This window comes from Cervus canadensis, chromosome 11 (genome assembly GCF_019320065.1).
Source record: "Cervus canadensis isolate Bull #8, Minnesota chromosome 11, ASM1932006v1, whole genome shotgun sequence".
Classification (NCBI taxonomy): domain Eukaryota; kingdom Metazoa; phylum Chordata; class Mammalia; order Artiodactyla; family Cervidae; genus Cervus; species Cervus canadensis.
In genome coordinates this window covers 71,418,694-71,440,831 of record NC_057396.1, presented here as the reverse complement: position 1 = coordinate 71,440,831, position 22,138 = coordinate 71,418,694, and the positions used below count along the sequence as shown (strand labels likewise).

The 22,138-nt window shown below is 51.7% G+C and overlaps 2 protein-coding genes and 1 pseudogene across 6 annotated transcripts; 2 read left to right on the top strand and 1 right to left on the bottom strand.

The window, feature by feature from the left end:
- Positions 1 to 2,920: 2,920 nt before the first annotated feature.
- LOC122450274 lies at positions 2,921 to 5,190 on the top strand (annotated as a pseudogene).
- A 7,803-nt stretch (positions 5,191 to 12,993) lies between these two features.
- Positions 12,994 to 18,158, top strand: C1QTNF4 (C1q and TNF related 4). 3 transcript variants are annotated; one of them, XM_043481970.1, is made up of 3 exons: positions 12,997 to 13,695; positions 13,936 to 13,998; positions 17,019 to 18,158. In XM_043481970.1, exon 3 carries the CDS (start codon positions 17,024 to 17,026, stop codon positions 18,002 to 18,004), a length of 981 nt encoding a protein of 326 aa, XP_043337905.1. In that variant the 5' UTR covers positions 12,997 to 13,695; positions 13,936 to 13,998; positions 17,019 to 17,023; the 3' UTR covers positions 18,005 to 18,158. The 3 variants fall into 3 exon arrangements, with proteins under 3 accessions (XP_043337907.1, XP_043337905.1, XP_043337906.1); XM_043481971.1 differs by having other exon boundaries at positions 13,932 to 13,998; XM_043481972.1 differs by lacking the exon at positions 13,936 to 13,998 and having other exon boundaries at positions 12,994 to 13,695.
- Positions 18,159 to 18,636: 478 nt separating this feature from the next.
- Positions 18,637 to 22,129, bottom strand: FAM180B (family with sequence similarity 180 member B). Of its 3 annotated transcripts, XM_043481975.1 has the most exons (3): positions 20,790 to 22,129; positions 19,929 to 19,999; positions 18,637 to 19,721 (listed from the first exon to the last, which is right to left on the bottom strand). In XM_043481975.1, exons 1-3 carry the CDS (start codon positions 20,923 to 20,925, stop codon positions 19,326 to 19,328), a joined length of 603 nt encoding a protein of 200 aa, XP_043337910.1. In that variant the 5' UTR covers positions 20,926 to 22,129; the 3' UTR covers positions 18,637 to 19,325. The 3 variants fall into 3 exon arrangements, with proteins under 3 accessions (XP_043337910.1, XP_043337912.1, XP_043337911.1); XM_043481977.1 differs by lacking the exon at positions 19,929 to 19,999 and having other exon boundaries at positions 18,637 to 19,786; positions 20,796 to 22,129; XM_043481976.1 differs by lacking the exon at positions 19,929 to 19,999 and having other exon boundaries at positions 20,790 to 20,926.
- Positions 22,130 to 22,138: the final 9 nt, after the last annotated feature.

The following is a 22,138-nucleotide window of genomic DNA, read 5'->3' as shown; positions in this document are numbered from 1 at the left end:
ATCTGGGTACGCTTGACTCCGAATCCTGCGTGCTTTCCACGCAGCAGAATGCCAGCCTGGAGGAGCCTCTAGGTGAGACTGACAGGTGAGCCCTCCGGAGCCCCCTTCCGCCTGCCCAGCCGCAGGCCTGCACAGCTACCTGCTGAGCCGCCGGACGCTGCCAGTGGCACAGGATCCGCGGCACAGGTGAAGGAAGGAGGAGGCGCGTGTCGGCCGTGGAATGAGTGGGTGAGACGATGAATAAAAAATAATACCAAAAAAGGAGAGAAAACTTAGGATCTCACGTTCAGAGATTTAAATGGAATGTGGCACCAGAGAGAGAGGAGGCTCTGCAATAGAAAATGAGGACAGCCCATCTTCCCTGATGGTGCAGGTGATAAGGAATGCCGGCAATGCAGGAGATCCAGGTTCAGGCCCTGGGGTGGGGAAGATCCCCTGGGGTGGGGAAGATCCCCTGGAGAAGGGCATGGCCACCCACGCCAGTATTCTTGCCTGGAGAATCCCATGGACAGAGGAGCCTGGCGGGCTGCAGTCCATGGAGTCGAAAAGAGTCGGACACAACTGAATGACTAACACTTTCATCTGCAGAAAATCCTCGGACAGGAAAAGGAGAAAACCCAAAGAAACCAGCAGAGCTGTGCAGAGAGCTCCCTGACAGGCTCACAAACCCAAAGGCAGGTGTAAGAGGAGGAAGGTTGAAGTCCTTGACAAGCTGAGACTTGAAAGAGTGGAGACAGTAAAAGACATTCTTGGTTACATTCAGAGAAAGAGGAATAAAGAGAGGATGGGGATGAAGATGTCAGGTTAGCAGTTGTTGGAAAGCAGAATACTCAACCCCGATTTTCTTCACTCTTCATCGAAGAAGAGCATTTCTAAACTGGAGTGAGGCAAGAAAATGTGGGGTAGAGGAAACAAACTCCAGAGAAAAGACAGTAAGTACGTCAAGGCTGTATATTGTCACCCTGCTTATTTAACTTATATGCAGAGTACATCATGAGACATGCTGGGCTGGAAGAAGCACAGGCTGGAATCAAGATTGCTGGGAGAAATAGCAATAACCTCAGATATGCAGATGACACCACCCTTATGGCAGAAAGTGAAGAGGAATTAAAATCCCTCTTGATGAAAGTGAAAGAGGAGAATGAAAAAGTTGGCTTAAAGCTTAACATTCAGAAAACTAAGATCATGGTATCTGGTCCCATCACCTCATGGGAAGTAGATGGGGAGACAGTGGAAACAGTGTCAGACTTTATTTTGGGGGGCTCCAAAATCACTGCGGATGTGACTGCATCCATGAAATTAAAAGACACTTACTCCTTGGAAGGAAAGTTATGACCAACCTAGATAGCATATTAAAAAGCAGAGACATCACAGAAAAAAAAAAAAAGAGAGAGAGACATTACTTTGCCAACAAAGGTCCGTCTGGTCAAGGCTATGGTTTTCCAGTGGTCATGTATGGATGTTGGACTGTGAAGAAAGCTGAGCGCTGAAAAATTGATGCTTTTGAACTGTGGTGTTGGAGAAGACTTGAGAGTCCCTTGGACTGCAAGGAGATCCAACCAGTCCATTCTGAAGGAGATAAGTCCTGAGTGTTCATTGGAAGGACTGATGCTGAAGCTGAAACTCCAGTACTTTGGCCACCTCATGCGAAGAGTTGACTCATTGGAAAAGACCCTGATGCTTGGAGGGATTGGGGGCAGGAGGAGAAGGGGACGACAGAAGATGAGGTGGCTGGATGGCATCACCAACTCGATGGGCATGGATTTGAGTAAACTCCAGGAGTTTGTGATGGACAGGGAGGCCTGGTGTGCTGCGATTCATGGGGTCGAAAAGAGTCTGACACGACTGAGTGACTGACCTGAACTGACTGAAACCTAGGCACCCATTTAAAACAAAGTTGCAAGACTTTCCTGGTGGTCCAGTGGCTTGGACTTCGCACTCCCAACACAGGGGGCACAGGTTCAGTTCCCTGTTCATGGAACTAAGATCCCACATGCTGTGTGGTGCAGCCAAAAAAAAATGAGTTGCAAATTCCAAGGTTTTACACTTTTGCAGAGAAGATCCTGGAGCCCTTGCCAATGTACATGAGAAAGCCGTGCAGAAAGGAAAGGGCCCCCAGTGCCCAAAGGCTGTGAATGTCCTAGTATTACAAAAGAGAAGAGGGTAGATTCTGGAAACTGTAGGTGACACACTTCAGGTGAATCCCTAAACTTATTCTAGAATATAATGAACTGGATTTATATAATTAAACTGGGTTTGAGAACACCTAGAAAAAGAAAATGAAGAGCAACTAAAGAGCCTCTTGTTGAAGATGAAAAAGGAGAGTGAAAAAGCTGGCTGAAAACTCACCATTCAAAAAAACAGATCATGGCATCCAGTCCCATCACTTATGACAAATAAATGGGGAAAAAATGGAAACAGTGACAGACTTTATTTCCTTGGGCTCCAGAATCACTGCAGACAGTGACTGCAGTCATGAAATTAAAAGACGCTCCTTGGAAGAAAACCTATGACAAACTTAGACATATATTAAAAAGCAGAGGCATCACTTTGCTGACAAAGGTGGTTATAGTCAAAGCTATGGTTTTTCCAGTAGTCATGTATAGATGTGAGAGTTGGACCATAAAGAAAACTGAGCACCAGAGAATTAAATTGTGGGTTGTGGTTCTGTAGAAGGCTCTCGAGAGTCCCTTGGACAGCAAGGAGATCAAACTAGTCAATCCTAAAGGAAATCAACCCTGAATATTCATTGGAAGGATTGATGCTGACGTTGAAGCTCCAATACCTTGGCCTCCTGATGTGAAGAGATGACTCATTGGAAAAGACCCTGATGCTGGGAAAGACTGAAGGCAAAAGGAGAAGAGGGTGGCAGAGGATGAGGTGGTTGGACAGCATCACTGACTCAATGGACATGAATTTGAGCAAACTCTGGGATATAGTGGAGGACAAAGAAGCCTGACTTGCTATAGTCCATGGGGTCGCAAAGAGTCGGACACAACTTAGTGACTGAACAACAAGAAATGAAAAGAATTGATACCTTCACCAAAAACAAGGTAATACCAACAGGAATCCAGTTTGTTACTGTTTATTTGGAAAGCCGCTAGTAACATTTCCTTGGACAGACTGGACCCTGTTTCCAGTTAGACATCAAATGTCTTTCAGTTGAGGAGACAACCAGGAAAACAGTGACTGCTCCTAGATTGCCCATTCTGGTGGACTTCTAGCCCATTTAACCAGTGTGCTACTCCCCTCAAGTTGGTTATTCAACTGATGTAAATCCGAGAAGCCTTAAATTTCATGCTTCTAGATTCTGCATCTGGTCAGCTCAGTGGTTAATTGTGTCTGTCACACTGGAAATGCAGATGGCACCACTATTGGGAGGAAAAGCTAATATTTGGATGTCAGAATCAAGACCCTAAAATATCTTGAAACAATGGGCTGAAACTAACAGGGTGAATTTGAAAGAAGTGGAAAGACCTGCGTTTATATGTATTTTTAAAAAATCAGCTGCGCTAGCACAGGATGAAGGCAGTTTGCCTTGACGGTGCATATGCAAAAGGCTGAGGGCTTTCAGCTGACCTCAGGTTGAATAGGAGCCAGCAGGAGCCCAGCAGCTGCTTAAAAAGATAGTGGTTCTCCCTACCTTTTTAAATTTTAGGTACAAAAGGGTGAAACAGTTAAAAGCATGTCTTTCTCCTACAACCATTACTCTTGCCTGGAGGCAACTGCTATTAATGGTTTCTAGAAGATTCTCTCAGAGGTATTCTATGCACAAAAAAAGCAAATGCATACTTTAAAAAAAAATAGAAATGGTAGCATACTGTACACTTTATTTCCTTAAAACAATATTTATTTCATAATTCATAAACCTGTTCGATTCATTACTCAAAGATATAGACCCAGTGTATACTCAGAAATGGTCGTAAGGATCTCTCTCGCCTAATAAACTATTACTTTAAACCGGGCCCAGGATGTAGAGTTGGTGGTGCGGAGCTGGGCGGGGTAGAGAGTAGGGGTCGGTAGTCAGGGGTGGCGGGAGAAGGAGGCGGCGGCAGCGGTGAATCTTTTGTGAATGGCGCCGACAGGACCCGAAGCCTAAATCCCGGGAGGGTGAGAGAGTGCTGTGCTTCCATGGGCCTCTTCTGTATGAAGCAAAGTGTGTAGAAGTTGCCATAAAGGATAAACAGGTCAAATACTTCATCCGTTACAGTGGTTGGAATAAAAATTGGGATGAATGGGTTCCGGAAAGCAGAGTACTCAAGTATGTGGATACCAATTTACGAAAACGGAGAGAACTTCAAAAAGCCAATCAGGAGCACCATGCAGAGGGGAAGATGCGAGGGGCTGCCCCTGGAAAGAAGACTGCTGGGCTACAGCAAAAAAATATTGAAGTGAAAACAAAAAAGAACAAACAAAAGACACCTGGAAATGGAGATGGTGGCAGCATCAGTGAAACACCTCAGCCTCCTCGCAAGAAGAGGGCTCGAATAGATCCTACTGTTGAAAATGAGGAAACATTTATGAGCAGAGTTGAAGTCAAGATTCCTGAAGAACTGAAGCCATGGCTTGTTGATGACGGGGACTTAATTACCCGGCAAAAACAGCTCTTCTATCTTCCCGCCAAGAAGAAAGTGGATTCCATCCTAGAGGATTATGCAAATTACAAGAAATCACGAGGAAACACAGATAATAAGGAGTATGCAGTCAATGAGGTTGTGGCCGGGATAAAGGAGTACTTCAATGTGATGTTGGGCACTCAACTGCTCTACAAATTTAAGAGGCTACAGTACGCTGAGATCCTTGCGGACCACCCTGAGGCACCCATGTCCCAGGTGTACGGGGCGCCACATCTCCTGAGACTGTACGAATTGGAGCAATGTTGGCCTATACACCTCTGGATGAGAAGAGCCTTGCTTTATTACTGAATTATCTTCATGATTTCCTAGAATACCTGGCAAAGAACTCTGCAACTTTGTTTATGCCAGTGATTATGGAGTGGCTCCCCCTGAGTACCATCGGAAAGCCGTGTGAGGCGCGAGCAGCCACCCATGTTTGATCTCTGTAAACACATTTTTGTTTCTTAGTCCTTCTCTTGTACAAACAATGTACTTTGGAAATGTTCGTGTATAACAATATTGATGTTTGTTTTCTGTTTGATTTTAAACAGAGAAAATAAAAGGAGTTACAGCTCCTTTTCTTTCTTTTTTTTCATTTCAAAGTTGCTACCAGTGTATTCAGTGATGGACAACAGAGAGACATACTGTAGAGTGTTTTATTGCTTCGTTGACAAAGCTGCTTTTGAACGTTGGTGGTTTCTATTCCTTTGACACTGCGCACTTTTATAATATGTGTTAATGCTATATGACAGAATGCTCTGATTCCTAGTGCCAAAGGTTCAATTCAGTGTATATAACTGAACACTCATCCATTTGTGCTCCCCCTTTTTTTTTATGGTGCTTAAAGTAAAGAGCCCATCCTTTGCGAGTCATCCATCCATGTTGTTCCTTAGGCATTTTATCTTTGCTCAGATTGTTGAAGAACGGTGGCTTGTTTCATGGTTTTTGTATTTGTGTCCAATGCACGTTTTAACATGATAGACACAATGCATTCTATAGCTACAGTTTTCTGGAAAAGTTAATTGTTTTTCAGATCTTCAATAAATTTTTTCTTTAAATTTCAAAAATAAAAAAATTTTAAAAATAAACTATTACTTTATACATTAGAATTACAAAAAGTTATTATAATAATTCACAGTATAGCTATAACACTTCCAGCATGGTGACCTGAACTTAAAGCAATTCTCAAGTAAGTCTTGAATACAAAATGCATAACATTTAACATTTTCCAATATATTGCAATGGATTGGTCCTAAACTCTTCTTGTTTAAGTGGAAACTCAGGGGAACTCTTTCAGGAAAGCGTCAGTGGAAAAATGGAATTCTGGATTAAAAAAAATAAATTTTTAGGAAATTTGAGTCAGAGGAGAAAAGAGGTCATCTTTTGGGAAAGCAAAAGAGGTAAAATTATTTCCTTCCATGAAACTGTCTTCTCTCCATTTATAACAAGGTATGACTTTGAGGGCCAAGTACAGCTGGAGCAGACTTATGGAAAAAAAGCCTGATGAGTAGTCTAGTCTGTACTAGAGTTCAGATTTTACACGACAGCAACAAAATAAAATGTTCAAACAATACACATGAGGATTTTAGAGCAAAAGACTTAACCAGCATTCATTCAACAAATATTTAATGTGCAAGTCATATTTTAGAGTGTATAGATGAAAGATACGTTAGAAATGACAAATGCCACGAATAAACAGAAAATAGCAAGTGGTTTGCTGTTTTTGTTTTTTTTTTTTTTAGGGGTGATGGGATTAGGACTGGGTTATAGACAAGTTGTTAGGAAATATCATCTCATTTGGTGATACTCAAGCTAAGACATAAAGGAGATGAAAGACTCTCATGTAGAAAGCCAAAAATAAAAAGACAGCCAAGAGTTGAATAATAATGTTTTAGACTGGGGAGTGAATGTGAGGGAGAAAAGAAAAGGTACATGTAGAATGAAGCTGCTATAATCCATGATTTGTGGAGGGGATGCATAAAGCATCTTTGAAAGACTTCAAATGACCACAGCTTGACCGGACTTTATTTCAGCTACATACCAATCGCCTCAAAACAAATGTACACCTTGTTTTTTCCACTTAATAGTAAATCTTAGAGATTATTTCATATCAGTATGCAAAATGACTCCTCATTCCTCTATAAACAGAGTTATTAGTATTCTATGTCTCAGAAATTATTGGATGGGTCCTCTATTGTTATTGCAAACAATGCTGCTCTGAATAACATGTCATTTCAGATGTGGGTATATATCAGAATAACAGCTTTTCAGGAAATAGAATCAAAGAGTTGAAGGTCATGCATATTTTAAAATTTGGTAGATAATGTCCAATTATCCAGTGGTACCGGTTGACCATCCCACTAAAAGGGTATGAATGTTTCTCCACCTCCTCACCAACAGAATATGTTATAAACCTATTGATCTTAGATAACCTGAAAGGTAAAAAAAGGATGGCATCTTATTCTGAGTTACTTGTATTTTCTTTTTTATTAACTGCTATACCCTTTACCCACTTTCCTACTGAGTTGTCTTTTCTTAGAGCTCTTATATATTAAAGAAATTTGCTCTCTGTGCTATGAATTACAAATATATTTTCCAGTTTGTAGTTTGTCTTGACTTTGCTTCTGGCAGTTTGCTATGTTAATATGTTTTCCTTTTAAGCTATAGTAAAAAGCTTATATTTTTTTTAATGAATTCTGGATTTTATGTCATACTTCAAACTTCTCTCTGAAATTTTTTTTAATATGACTTGATTTTTTTTTGGTACATTTTTTGTTTCATTCTTACATTTAAATATGTGATCCATTTGGAATTTGTTTTGGTATCAGGTATGATGTATTGGAATATCTCCTGGAGAGGGAAATGGCAATCCAGTATTCTTGCCTGGGAAATCCCATGGACAGAGGAGCCTGGGGGGCTACAGTCCGTGGGGTCTCAAAGAGTTGGACATGACTGAGCATGCTCACATATATGCATATATGATGTATGGATCCAACTTAAAGCTTTCTAGATGGCTGCCTAGTCATTGCCATACAGTTTATTAAATCATGTGTGTTCTCTAAACTCCCTCTTTTATAATATTCCAATTCCAATATGTATTTGGATACATTTGAAAGAAATTAAAATTTTTATTGATATTTTAAATTACTTTTCAAGTGAAAGGACTAGATATTCATTGTAGAAAATTTGGGAAATAGAAAACATTTTACAGAGTAAAATATCCCTAAATCCACCATAAATAACTAAATATTTTGGTGTTCATCTAGTCAATTCCTGCATAGTTATATTCTCTACCTAATTAATGACACTATGTAAGTACCCCCCCCCCAATTTTCCAGCCCTGAAAGGTAGTGTGATCTAAGTGCCCAAAGTGGAACCAGTCATCATCTGATGCAGGCTGAACTCTCTCCCCTTCCTGTCCTCCCAGATGCCAGCGAAAGAGGTGGAGTCAACGCTTTTGACTCCTCCCGTTTCTTTACTTGCCCTCACCTTCTAGTTACCAGGTCCTCCGTGTTTTCCCTCCAGAGACTCACATGCCCTAAATTAGGAAATCATTTCAGTGTACCTCCACAGAAACCAAGACCCAGGGAGAGGAAATAACTTGTAAAAGTTGGAGTGGTTTTAACCTCAAGAAACCGAGAACTCAACTCAGAACGCTCCACCATCTTCCATAGTGAGAGGGCGCTCGGTGGGGTGTGGGTCACCTGTGCCTCCAGCCCCCCTGCCAGCGTGGGCCGAGAAGGACGGGAAACAACAGCTCAGATAAGGCGCCTGGGTTCGCAGAGAAACGCAGTCACTGTCCTGCCTCTTCAGTCCGATTGTGACACGTTCTAGTTCCCCCAGCGTTCCAGCTATCTAAGGCTGTGCAGTAACTCGAGAGTTTCTGGTTTAGAACGGTCAGCTCTGTCCCTAGTGGATCTGAAAGTGCGCTGGGTCAGCCAGGTGGTTCCCATTCGGAGTTCTTCCGCAGCTGCCGTCAGACAGTGACTGGGCCCCGAGTCATCTTGAAGGCTTCCGCCCTCGTACTGCAAAGAGTGGATGCTGGAACCTCAGCTGGGGCCAGGGCCAGCTTCACGGGATGCTTTATACAGCTACAGAGTCCCACACGTAGCCTCTAGGCTTGGTGTAAGGCTGTTATCACCACCTAAATTCTTAATTTTTGAACAAAAAGCCCGTCTTTCCATTTTGCGCTGGACCCTGCAAATTAGGTAACTGGGCCTGCCTCGGGCTGTTGGCCACAACATCCACACACAGCCTTTCCATGCAGCCTGGGCTTTCTCACATCATGACGGCTGGATTCCAAGCATGAATTTCAAGAGGGAGAGCACCAGACAGAAGCAGCATCACCTTTTACGGGTGAACCCAACTCCTCCTCTTAGAGGGTAGTGGCGTGGTCCCAGTGTAAGAACAGGGTGGGATGGGAGATGCCGTCACAGCATCTTTGGAAAATGGAATTTGCCACATCTAGTCAGGAGCAGGCCTCGACCTCCCCATCTGCAGGAGGAACCTAGGGATCTGCTTCTGGGAAAAGGGCCAACAGAGAGTTAAGAACTTGCTCCTCACAGCCACTCCCAACTCCCCCTTGCCCGGCTGTTTACTAAGTGCTCAGAGGGGTTGGAGCCAGAGGCAGTGGGGCTAGCAGCCCGCCCGCCCGGGAGCTCTGAACGTCTGCTGCCCCGGAAGGCTGAAATCTCCCAGGGAGGCAGGGACTCAGCGCCCTGACATCTGTTTCTCCTGCCAGCTTCTCTGCTTGGCTAATGATCCTTCCCCTTTCGTTTCTCCCTGGGGCTTGTTGTTGTCTTTCTCATTAGCTTCCCCTCAACTCCCAGCAAGGTCCCTCGACTCTGAGCTCTGCTAATTCCCCTGTAATCCACCGGCAAACCAAGAAGCTAATTAAATTGTGAGCCTGGGTGCGTGTGTGCCCTCTGTCTCTGCAGTTCTTCTCAGTCTCTCTTCCATCTGTTTCTTCCCTTTTCCTTTCTTACTAACCCTGCATGGTTCAGACTGGACACTTGGGGTAGATTCTTTCAGATCTCCCTGCCTCTTCTGTCTCTTGCCTTTCACTCTGTGGCTGGAATAATCTTAATATACTGCTCTGGGCTCTCTCCCTCCTGCTGCAGGTTAAACCGAGCTCCTTAGCTCAGCATTTAAGCCCCACACACCTCATCTGCCCTAGTGTCTCCTTCACAAACCCCTCTTCAACCAGCCACACTGGCACATCTATGCTACCTCCATACCTTTGTTCAAACTTTTAACTTAGACTGGATCCCATTCCCTTACTCCTCTATCAGCACTATGTAAAATCCTCACCGTCATTTAGAAATAACTTCTGTGACACCACCCTGATTCCCCCAGGTGGTGTTTCTGCACCTCTCTCCTGGTACTGATCTCTTTTTACCTATTGTGGTTCTTTATATCCAAATCCCGCCACTCTCCCTAAATGATCAGCTCCTTGAAAGCAGGATCTCAGCTCCCTCCCGAGTACCCTATTTAATTAACACTTTCAGAAAATTTCATTGTTGTCTCCTGACCCAATGTGGCACCTGGAGCTCCAGCTTTCACGCATACATCCCAGGAAAAGGGAAGCTGCTGCTGCTAATTCGCTCCAGTCGTGTCCGACTCTGTGCGACCCCACAGACGGCAGCCCACCAGGCTCTGCCATCCCTGGGATTCTCCAGGCAAGAACACGAGTGGGTTGCCATTTCCTTCTCCAATGCATGAAAGGGAAAAGTGAGAGTGAAGTCGCTCAGTCGCGTCCGACTCTTCGCAACCCCATGGACTGCAGTCTACCAGGCTCCTCCCTCCATGGGATTTTCCAGGCAGGAGTACTGGAGTGGGGCGCCATTGCCTTCTCTGGGAAAAGGGAAGAGGGAGGGCAAAAAGAGTGGGCCTCATCAGTCCCTTTAAACCACTTTCTCTCCTAATAATTTTTGTTGTTATTTTTTTTTGGCCAAGCCATAAGGCATGGGAGATCTTAGTTCCCCCACTGGGTATCTAATCCACACCCCCTTGCAATGGAAGCTCACAGTCTTAACCACTGGACCACAAGGGAAGTCCTTCCTAATAATTTCTGCTTACATCTCACTGACAAGGCCTAGGTGCAGGAGGCACTGGGTACATTGCCTCCCTTCAAACTCCAAGGCTCATTCCTCATTTTACAGATGAAAAAATAAGGCCCCGAGAGGATCAAAGAATTAGGGAGGCTGCAGAGGGTAGTGGTCAAGGACTGGGTTTTGGAGCTAGATCAACCTGACTTCGAATCCTCTCTGTGCACTGACTTCTTTACTCTTCCTTTGTGAAACTGGGCTAGTGACATCTACTTCAGAGGATGTGAAGTAAGTAAATAAGGGGATTTCCCTGGCGATCCAGTGGTTAAGACTCCATGCTTCCATTGCAGGGGATGGGTTTCATTCCTGGTCGGGGAACTAAGGTCCCACATCACTCACAGCATGGTCATAGATAACTAGGAATTAAATATTTAAGACAGTGGGTGAAGTGAAAAAGCACTTAACAGTTTTGGTTCATTGTCTCAGTTTGAGATCCCCCAAAAGTTGACCCTGAGAGATCTGGATACAAGTAGTTTATTTAGGAGGTGATCCCAGAGCAGGGTGAGCAAGTGGGGAAGTGAGATAAGAGGAAAACAAGCAAAAGAGAAAAAAGAAAAAAAGCAAGCAAAGCCTACAGGGATAAGCAAGTTTTCCCCATGGACAACTTCGGTCCATTCTGCTGGAGTCTGAGACTGGAACACGCCTGGGAATTGAGGATTGTCCCACTTTCGGGGGACTGAAAGCTAGAGGATTTGTTTGCTAACTCTGGACCCTCCTTGTTGAGGGTTACCCTGGAGGGTGTTAATTTTCCACTTCTTGCCTGCCCCACCCTCGCTTCCATAGCTGGGAATCCCTCAGGAGAGACACAGAGCAAGCTCAGGAGCTGCCAGCAGGTGACCTCCACGTAGACCTGGGGGCTTGAGAAGGGGCACTGGTAGCATGTGCAACACCCAGTGAAAGGAACTTGCTATGAAAATTATTACTGTGTTGCTCCAACTTGTTCCAGGACAAAGCTGGAGCAGGCAGGAACTACAGCCAAGCCCTGGGGCTGTTTGCTCTGAATCCTGCTGCCCCCTAACTTCCATTCCAGGGCACCCCCACCCCCTAGATGCCCGCTAGTACATGGCATCCTCCTTCTCCATCTCTCCTTGCCAGTGGCCTCCACCTTGTCCCATCCCTTGAACCCTCCTGTCATCTGCCACAGCCACCTGTCTCCACCACCACCCCCCACCCCCCACCCCCCAACCCCCCGACTCCTCTGGTGAGATGTTTTATGGACCCAGGGAGAATCAAAATGGCTTTCAGCCTGAGACAGAGCCCCACTGGGCTTAGCTGTTCCACCTCTAGAGTCCTGCCTTCTTCCCAGCCCTCCCACCATCGGAATCACACCTTCAAAACACACCTTCATGATGGCAACCCCAACCTCCTGGTTCAGAAGAGGTACTGATGCCCTAAGAAGGGTCGTGGCTGCCACAGATGGGCTTCAGGTCTTCCCCAGCCCTCCTAAACCTCTCCCCACACCCCTCCCAGACCTTTACAGGCTGGTGAGGAGACAAAGGATAGAAAGGCTAGACAGATGCTTCATTCTGTGTTCCCCCAAATACCCCATGCCCAGCCTGAAATGCCTCCATCCATTCCTTTCTGTTCAGATACATATCCATTCACTTCATCTTTACCTCAACACCTGGAGAATATTAATGAATTCATCATCACTGTCAACACCTTCATGGGGACTAACCCATGTTACATTAACTGGGGTCCTGTAGGTTCTGACAGTTGCAGGAGGAGAGCTCCAGAGCACAGGGGGGCCACAGAGAGTCTGGGGCAGAGCCAGGACTAGAACTTGGGCCTCCTGAGTCCGAGGGCTCCTGTTTCTGTTCTGGGAGTGGGGCTCTTCACCACCATCCATTCCGCCAGCCTCTACCCAGTGGCTAGCAGGTCACGCCCAGCACTGCCTTCAGGAGAGGACTGCAACCTCCTGGAGGTGGGCTCAGAGGCCAGGGCGGAAGCTGTGGAAGGGCCCCGGTGAGTGCCAACAGCTGCTCCCAGCCCCGGGGTCCTGCTGGGTCCTGCCCACCGGGGCCCAGCTAGGGGGGGTGTCAGTGTCCCTCATGCCGGCCCCTTGAGACCTCCCATCGCCTTTCTCAAGCCCCTCCCTCCTTGCAGATGCTGTGAAAGCAGCCTTTCCGCCACAAGGCAATTCTGCAAGGACCCTCCTTCCTCGCCCCCTCCCCGGGAGCCCCCCGCCCCTTGCTGACCCTCTGATGCCTGGGGGTTTGGTCTTCCTCCTTCCTTCCTAACCAACCACGGGCCTTTTCCGATTTGGAGCTGAGGAAGAAAGCGCGGGCACTGTAAGCCTTCCTTTCCTGGCCGCACTGACCCATTTATCCTTCTCTTCCCGCAGACCGCCCCCCCCCCCACCTCCCCGAGCCTGGACGTCTGTCCCCACCGAACTCTCCCCTTCCGCTGCCCTTGCAGCCCCGAGGCTAGTCCAGTCTCCGCGTCCCGCTCCAGCCCCCTCTCCTCCAACCAGGGAGGAGGCTGGTCTCTAGACTGTCCCAAGCCACCCCGGGGCTGGGGGCGGGGGTGGGGTGTCGGCCTCGGCCTCAGTTTCCCCATCTGCTAACTTGGATTCCTGCTGCCTGCTCTGCACACTCAGAGGCTGAAGCCCGAGGGCGGTCACGGAGGAGGGCGAGGCCGGCGCTCGCGCGGCCCGCGCGGGGGGCCTCCGTGCGGTGCCCCTGAGCCCCGGCTCTCGGCGCGCGGTCCTCGGCGCGCCCCTCCCTCTCTCCCCCTGCCCGCCTCTCGCCGCCTCTCCCCGCGCTGGCCCGGCGGCTCGCTCTCCAGCAGTCCTCTTTCCCTCGCCGCCCCGCGCCCACCCCGGGGTCCCCGCGCCCCGCCCGCCCCCGGCGCCGCCGCCCCCGCCAGGCCCGGCCCCGCCGCAGCGCGGGCGGTCAGTGCGCAGCCCGGCGCCCGCCCGCAGCCCGATCGCGGGCTCGGAGCGAACCCGACCGACCGCCGCCCCCAGCCAGGTGAGGGCTGCTCTGGGGCGCGGGAAGCCAGGCTTTCTCCTTGGGAAGCGGGGGCCGGGAATTGAGTCCTTTTTTTTTTTTTTTCTTCTCCCTAAAAGGAGGATCTGGGAGCTTCTTTCATGAAAGAGGCTCATGGGCTTTTCATCCGAAAGGACGGATAAAGGGAGGTCTGGGGGGGAGAGGGTCTAAGGTACCATTTTCTGAGGGTTTTTTTTTTTTTTTTTTTTTTTAATGAGAAAGGATTAATTGGCTTCTTCCGTGAAAGGGGGACTCATCTTCTTGGGAGCCCGGGGGGCTTTCAAGGTAGGTGGAGAGGGCGCTTTGAGCAGAGCTTGAGGGAGGGGGTGTCTGGGGAGTGGGGTTCCCTGGGAGGGGTCTCTGGAATCCCCCTAGCCTGGCATGGCTGCACCTCCACGGTCGGTTCCGGGGCTCTGTCCAGCGCACCGTGTCCTAGTTTTTTTTTCTCTTTGAAGATGATTGTTTTGAGCCTCACCTGCACGAAGCCAGAACAGCCATTTCCTTCCCTGGAGCTGTGACGCCCACCTGACAGCCTCTCACCTCTGACCTGCTCCGGCAGGGGGCTGAGGGGAGGATGGGGACCTAGGGGTCTGAGAAATGGGCAGTGGGCAGAAAGGAAGCCGGGTACCGAACACACAGGAGGGCTAGCCGGCGCTGGCAGGGTGCCCCAGGCGCAGCAGGGAGACTACCGAGGGTCCAGTGGGCGGCTGCTCCAGGGGCAAGACCCGCTAGGAGAGCCGCAGGGTCAGGAAGAGCCGCGATGCTCCCATATTCCCAGGAGACAAAAACGTTAGTTTTTTTGGTTGGTTTATGCTTTCTTCCCCCTTACCCCTAGATCCCAAGACTCATTCCACTTCTTTCCCCTCCTATTTTTGCAAAAAGGGAAACTGAGGCAGATAACCGGCTGGCTGGACATGTCTATGTTTAGAAGGAAAGGGTGGAGAGGAAAGCACACTGAATTTGGAGCCAAAAGACCTCCGTCCAAGGCTTGCGTCAGGGCTCCATGGGTGGCCTTGGGCCAAAAACACTTCCCCTGGTTGGGCCTCAGCTTTCTCCCCTGTAAAACGGGAGAGGGCCCACCCGTCTTGCAGGTTAGCTGTGACACCAGACAGGTCCAAAGCGCCCTGTGAAAGGGACCGCGATGAGTACTGAGATGTAATCTTCACTGCTGCAGGGAGCCCCTCTCCCCGCACCCCTGCCCTCATCAAGGGGACTGGCTAGCCCACGGGGCACCTTTGTAAGAATGAGAAAAGGTACTGTCTCTGGAAGGAGAGTGTTCAGCTGGGCTAGGGACTTGGGGGTCTTCCGAGAAGCAGAAAAAGGCAGTCTCCCCAGGTGCAGCGGTTCCACACAGTTGGGCAAACAGGATGCGGGCCGCACTCCAGTGCCCACCGCCCTTCAGGGGGGCGTCCTTGCCGAGGGCAGCGCGTCTGTGCACCTGCGCCCGGCAGTCCTCCTGGCAGCCCCCAGCACCTCTAAGTGACACAAAGGTGCACGCCCAGGGCATTTCCTACAGAAGCCCACATCCGAGGCTGCTGCCAGCTCGGTTTCTTTCCCGCTTTGCCTCCACGACAGGGCTTCGGGGAATTCAGTCCCCAAAGCCTGTGCCCTACTGGGAAGCATTACGGAGGAAGCATCTCCCTATCTTCTGAGAGACGATCCTCTGAGTCAAGTAGTGCCTTCACCAAGCTTCCAGGGGTAAGGGTTACTGAACCTTAACCCGTAATGTCAAGAACTTGATCCTCAACTATACTCCAATATAAATTTTTAAAATTAGATTAAAAAAAAACACTTGATCAGATCAGTTTTCCCCCAAAATCAACTGACTGCACTGCCATCCCACAGAGGTGCTCACACCTGCTATCTCAGAGCATCCTCAGTAGGCCTGTTAGGCAGACATCCTCCCCCAGTTTATACAGAAGGGGCCGTGCCCGGAGACATTCAGGAACCTGCCCAAGGTTTCACAGCATGCAGAGGAGTAGCACCAGGACCTGAGCCCAGGTTTAGCTGCCAGTCTTGTTCACCCAGCTGCTCCTGCTGAGGAACCGAGCTGCTGACCTCACAGACCTGCTGAAGCCCACTGGAACCGCTCTCCCACTGTATCCCCAGCAGCCCCTGGCTCTCTCTTTCCCCTCAGGGAGCAACCCCCAAGCCCAGAAGAGTCCCTTTCTCTTCTCTGAGTTTGTGGGGGGAGGGAACTACCTCAAAACCCAACTGTTCTGACCTCTTCAAGGTGGTCAGAAAAAGGCAAGGAGGGCCCCTGGTGATTCCGGAGGTCCACTGTGGGAGCTGACCCTTGACTGGGTCAGAGGCCAGGAAACGGGTCAGTTCAGTTCAGTCGCTTACTCTTTGCAACCCCATGGACTGCAGCACGCCAGGCTTCCCTGTCCATCACCAATTCCCAGAGCTTACTCAAACTCATGTCCATTAAGTCAGTGATTCCATCCAACCATCTCATCCTCTGTCGTCCCCTTCTCCTCCCGCCTTCAATCTTTCCAAGCATCAGGGTCTTTTCCAATGAGTCAGGTCAGGGAGCAGCTATTTCCTGCCAAGATGGGGAATTAAACAGCAGCCATCAAGGAAGGTGTCAGTACAGACAGCCAGTGCCTGAGTGAGGCTAACGGCCATGGAACAGACCAGGAAAATGTAGCCAATCGAAAGCTGAAGATAACCCTGGGACCTCCTGACCACCTTCTGTGTTTCCAGGGCTCCTGGCTGTCAAGGAGGAGGGGATGTGGCAAACCCAGCAGGGCTATAGGACCCTTGAGCCAGAGCATTTCCACTTGTATCTGCGAAATTTCACACAAAGGGGTTTGGTGGTTACAAAAAAAGAAGAAGAAAAAGTCACTGATCTAATCTAATTATTCCCAAACTGTGGTCCCTAGAAGAGCAGCATCTCTGCATTACCTGGGAACCTGTGAATGGAATGGAAATTCTCAGACCTCATCCTAGACGAGTGGAGAAGGAAATGGCAACCCACTCCAGTATTCTTGCCAGGAGAATCCCATGAACAGAGGAGTCGGGTGGGCTACTGTTCACGGGTCACAGAGAGTCGGACACAACCGAGTGACTAAGCACAGCACATCCCAGGCGAGGCGGGGGTGAGGGCCAACAGTGTGTGTTTTAACAGGCCCTCCAGGTGACACCCAGGCCTACTTAAGTTGTGAGAACCTCTGAGCCAGTCTTGCTGTGCAGGAAACCAGGAGTCCGAGCTGTGGATGAAGGCAGGGCTGTGCAGGGGGACCCGGCCCCCCGCCGCCCCTCCACAACCCTCGTCTCCGTCCCCCTCGTGCCTCCCGTCCCAGGTGCCATGCTGCTGCTGCTGCTGCTGGGCCTGCTGAGCCCGGCGGCCTGCGGGGCCCCGGGCCCGGCCTCGGGGTCCGCGGAGCTGCGCTCGGCCTTCTCGGCGGCACGCACCACCCCGCTGGAGGGCACGTCGGAGATGGCGGTGACCTTCGACAAGGTGTACGTGAACGTCGGCGGCGACTTCGACCCGGCCACCGGCCAGTTCCGCTGCCGCGTGCCGGGCGCCTACTTCTTCTCCTTCACGGCGGGCAAGGCGCCGCACAAGAGCCTGTCCGTGATGCTGGTGCGCAACCGCGACGAGGTGCAGGCGCTGGCCTTCGACGAGCAGCGGCGGCCGGGCGCGCACCGCGCCGCCAGCCAGAGCGCCATGCTGCAGCTCGACTACGGCGACGCGGTGTGGCTGCGGCTGCACGGCGCCCCGCGGTACGCGCTGGGCGCGCCCGGCGCCACCTTCAGCGGCTACCTGGTGTATGCCGACGCCGACGCGCCCCCGCGCGGGGGCCCGCCCGCGTCCGCGGAGCCGCGCTCGGCCTTCTCGGCGGCGCGCACGCGCAGCCTGGTGGGCTCGGACGCGGGCCCCGGGCCGCGCCACCGGCCGCTGGCCTTCGACACCGAGCTGGTCAACATCGGCGGCGACTTCGACGCGGCGGCCGGCGTGTTCCGCTGCCGCCTGCCCGGCGCCTACTTCTTCTCCTTCACGCTGGGTAAGCTGCCCCGCAAGACGCTGTCGGTGAAGCTGATGAAGAACCGCGACGAGGTGCAGGCCATGATCTACGACGACGGCGTGTCGCGGCGCCGCGAGATGCAGAGCCAGAGCGTGATGCTGGCGCTGCGGCGCGGCGACGCCGTCTGGCTGCTCAGCCACGACCGCGACGGCTACGGCGCCTACAGCAACCACGGCAAGTACATCACCTTCTCCGGCTTCCTGGTGTATCCCGACCTCCCGCCCGCCGGCCCGCCGGGCCTTGGGCCGCCGGAGCTCTGAACCCCGACCCGGAGAGCCGCTCGGGGTGGGGTGGGGTGGGGGGCATGCATGCTGAGCCCGGACCCGCGGCCCGAACGCCCCGCCGGCGCGAGCATGACGGCCCGCCGCGCGTGGCGGACTCTGCCAATAAAGTGGGCCTGCGCCGGCGCCTGTCTGCCGGGGTCCTGCGCTATGCTTTGTCCTCACTGCGACGACGCTGTTGCCCGACGCTGTTGTCTTCGGGCGGGGCGGGAAAAGAGGGACCACCCCGGTGGGGGGTCGGCAGGCAAAGGGCAGGATTCTCCCTGGGCGAGCGAGGAGGTGAGAATTTGATTGGACTCTGCTTGTCTAACTCCGCGTGGGCCTCCCCTTCATGTCCGTTTCCGCTCGGTCCCTATAGTTCTTCCCCGTTGAACTCCGGCGTGAATTTTAAGGCCCATCTGGTTTCCTTTTTTGTGACAAGGGACAACACCCCGTGGCCTCACTGGGGATATGGGATTCAAGGAAACGGTACACTCTGGCTCCCCGTACGGGCGTGGCAAACGGGAAGAGCAGCGGGTATCTGGTTGCCCCGATTCCTGCCTTCCCAGGATGGGGAGGGGGGGTTGCTCAGAGTCGGGGTTAACAAACTTATCTGACACACGACACAGGGCTCCAGGAGACCAGAACATTACATTTTATGGGACGAACTGCACAGGGTCAGGACCACTCCAGCCAGCCTCAGTCTCCTCCCAGCCTCACCCTGTTCTCTGAGCCTTGTTGAGATGGACCAAAAAAACATTTCTCACTTCCCTGCCCCTCAAAAGATAATGTTCTTCCACCCACTTCCCCCAATTGTTTGAACAGATTGAACTAAAAACGTCCAGTCTATTCTCCTAGCCCAGATGGGATACCTGGGCAACTTAGGGACCCCCAGAGCCTCGGTTGGGTTTCAAAGAGGTGTCTACATAAGCCTGGGCACTTAGAAGTTACCTGGGGATTCAGCCTCTCTCGGGCTGCCGGAGTAGGAGCTGGAGGGTCTGACCTGGCCTTGCTTGGGAGCTTCCGTTTCAGCATCTCTTAAACACACTTCTCAACCCTGACCCCAGCACACACACACACACACACTGCCTGCAAGTCCTGCCCTTAGGTCTGGGCCTGCGGGTCCGGGACCCAGAACCTGGGCCCAGGGAAGAAGATGGGGGAGGGGTAGGCTGGGGTCCAGGGTACAAGCCAAGCCCAGAGACCCAAACACAGTGGGAAGAACCAGGTGCCAGATGGAAGCCCCTGCCAAAGGTGGGTCTGGCTCAGGTGGGGGTGGGGGGGAGAGGGGGAAGGAGGGATGGCAGGCAAAAGGGGAGGGTTAGGGGAGGGAGTCAGCAATGGAGGCCCAGGGGCCCAGAGAAGGGGGCTGGCCCTGGGGGCAGAAGCCCTTGCACAGGTCCCAGAGTGTTTCCTGTGCCAGGAGGGTGAAGACCTGGGCCCAGCGGCCTTTCTCCTCGGCCTCGCTAGCCACATGGAGCCGGTAGACACAGGACACGCCTGTGAGGAGCAGATGTTCAAAGTCCCAAGGGCTAAGAGGAGGTCCCTTCCGCAGGTCCTGGAGCTGCTGCAGCCGCTGCTCAGCGCCCTCCAAGTCCTTGGGCACCTGGTGCTGCAGGAGGAGCCTGAGCCGGCGGCCTGGACGTGTGGATGCCAGTTCCTCGTCCTGGAGGTGCAGCTGCCCCATGACATCCAGCTCCAGCCCCGCCCAGAGCAGCTGCAAGGGGAGCCACGTAAGGGGCGGGCTGGGGCCGAGGGAGCAGGTCAGCGAGCAGTAGTGCGCTGGGGCTGCAAGCAGGCAGTGGGACCCATGCTGGGTTGCCCCCTCCCCCAGCAGCCCTAGCTTGAGGCATCCCCCTTCCCAACCCTGCGCTCAGGGACCTCTGGATACTCCCACCCCCATGTCCCAGGCTGGAGGAAAGACCTCGAACATCACTTCCGGGGCCTCTGGCTCCTTCAGGCCACCTCCCACGCGGGTGCTGTCCATGGGTTGCCCTGGGGCAGCAGAGAGGAGTCAGGGCGCTGCCAGGCTCCACCCTGAACACCCTAGCATCCCCAGAGTGGCCCTGAGCTGCCTGGTAGGGGTGCCCAGAAGTTCCTCTGTCTACAAAAGAACAGGAATGCCACCCCATGTCCACCTCCCCCTACACACACGCACAGTGACAGTCACTCTCCCAGACATCATCCCAAACCCCGATACCACCTCGGCAAATGTCCAGGACTCCTCCTTGAACTTCTACAGTTCTCCTGGCCAAGAGCTCCAGGCCAACGAGTCACAAGACACTTCACTTCCCATTACCCCTCCCTCTCATCATCTGGGGACAGCGTGACCTGAAACAGTGCCAGTGACCCTCCCCAAAGGTGAAGACCCCTTTGAGAAGGACCTAGTCCTTTCCCAACCCTCAGTAAGTGACTGTGTGCAAGACAGAAGGCTAGGCAAAGCAGGGTGTCTGCTGCAGCTCCATCTCTCTGGGGTGCTGCCTAACCCTTGGAATGTCTGTCCTAAGCCCTGGGCAAGTTAGGAGGTCCAGCTTTGTACATCAGCCGGAATAAGCCCAAGGCCTGTTGAGAGCACCTAGGGCGAACCACCCTCACTTCACCTGGACCTTTCTGGTTCTGATGGAGGCCCACACCATTCCGTCCCCCACTCCACAGCACAGGTCAGCCTGGCAGCTATCACACCCACAGTTTCTAAGCCCTACTGGGCTTAGATAGGACCAAGTGTGACTGCCGTCAGCCAGCAGCCTTCCTTAGCTCCCATCCACCCACCCCAAGGCCCGGGTACCTGCACGGTGGTAGGTTGTAGTCACCCCAGGGAGGAGGCAAATGGCTACCGTCAGCCAAGCCAGGAACTTCATTGTCCCGGCCATGCCCCACCAGGTCCTCCGAGTCTTCTCCCCAGCGTCTCTCTGCACCTCCATCCGCCTGGCACGCACTGGGGCTCCAACTTTCCACTGCGGACTGACTGCTCCAGCTGCTCCCTGCCTTGCGTGTCGGTCTTCAGAGCTCAACAGGGAGGGGCTGGCTCTGGCTTCCTAGGGGCTCTTTCCATCCCAGAGAAATGTGGAATGGTTGTTGGCAGTAGGAGCCTGGCTCCCAGCTTGTCAGGCCCTAAGCCTATTCCTGCCCAGATGGGCGGGATGCTTAGTTAATAGGAAAAAGGCATTTGGTAGCAAACAGCTCAGGCTTAGCCCTCCCAAAGAGGTAGGTGAGACCCCAGGCAGTAAGACTACCTCACTATCTGTCCTCACCCCCAAAACACTCTGCAACTGAGTCTAGCCTCTGACACTCAGTCCAGTCCAGCCTGGCCCAGCCTCCAGAAAGCCCATCAGTAGCCAAGAACAACAGCCGCAAAGCCTGATCTTCCAGCTGCCTGGTGGGCTGGCTGAGTGGCCCCTGGACAGGCAGAGAACTCTTCCCCCTCAGGCACTCAGCCAGCGGCTGAGCAGACCCCAGACTGGCTGGAATGGGGAGTAGTTTCCTGGCAACAGATCGGCAGCTCCTGATTGTCTTTGGCCCCAGACTGGGACCCTCCTTTGCTTGTTTACATTCTCAGCTCAGACCAGAGTCCAGGAAAATTCCCTTAGCCCAGGCACGATGCGGTCAGGTTGCAGGACACAAGGTTCAAAACGGGCTGCAGCCTGTCCTGTTTCTGGCTGTTGGCTCTTGGAACCTTGTGGTGGTTTGAATAGGATGAGGGTAGGTGGGGGTTGCCCTATTTTCACAGGCCCCTGGACCCATCAGCTGCCACCAGTCTGCTGTGACAAGGGGCTTTCTCCAGCAGTGGCCAAGACGCCTCCAGTTCTCAGGAGAGGCATGCCACACCCATCCTAAGCCCTATGAACTGTGAGAACTTTCATTTCAGTTCCAGGATCTCTCAGAAGTATATCCAGGCGTGCAAGTCACCCTGTCTGCAACTGCAGTATTTAGCTCCATCGAAACAGATTCCCGGTTTGGAAGAGTCTCTCTAAGGGAGTCAGCAAAATTCCTGCCTGCACCTCCCTCCTCTCGAGTCCAAGCTTCACTTCTACTTACGGGAAGCATGCAGAAAGTGGTGAGTCTAGCAGGATTTTATTTACAGGGACACTCAATTACAGATAAGGTGCTTTCTAGGATACACATGCTTGCCCTGAA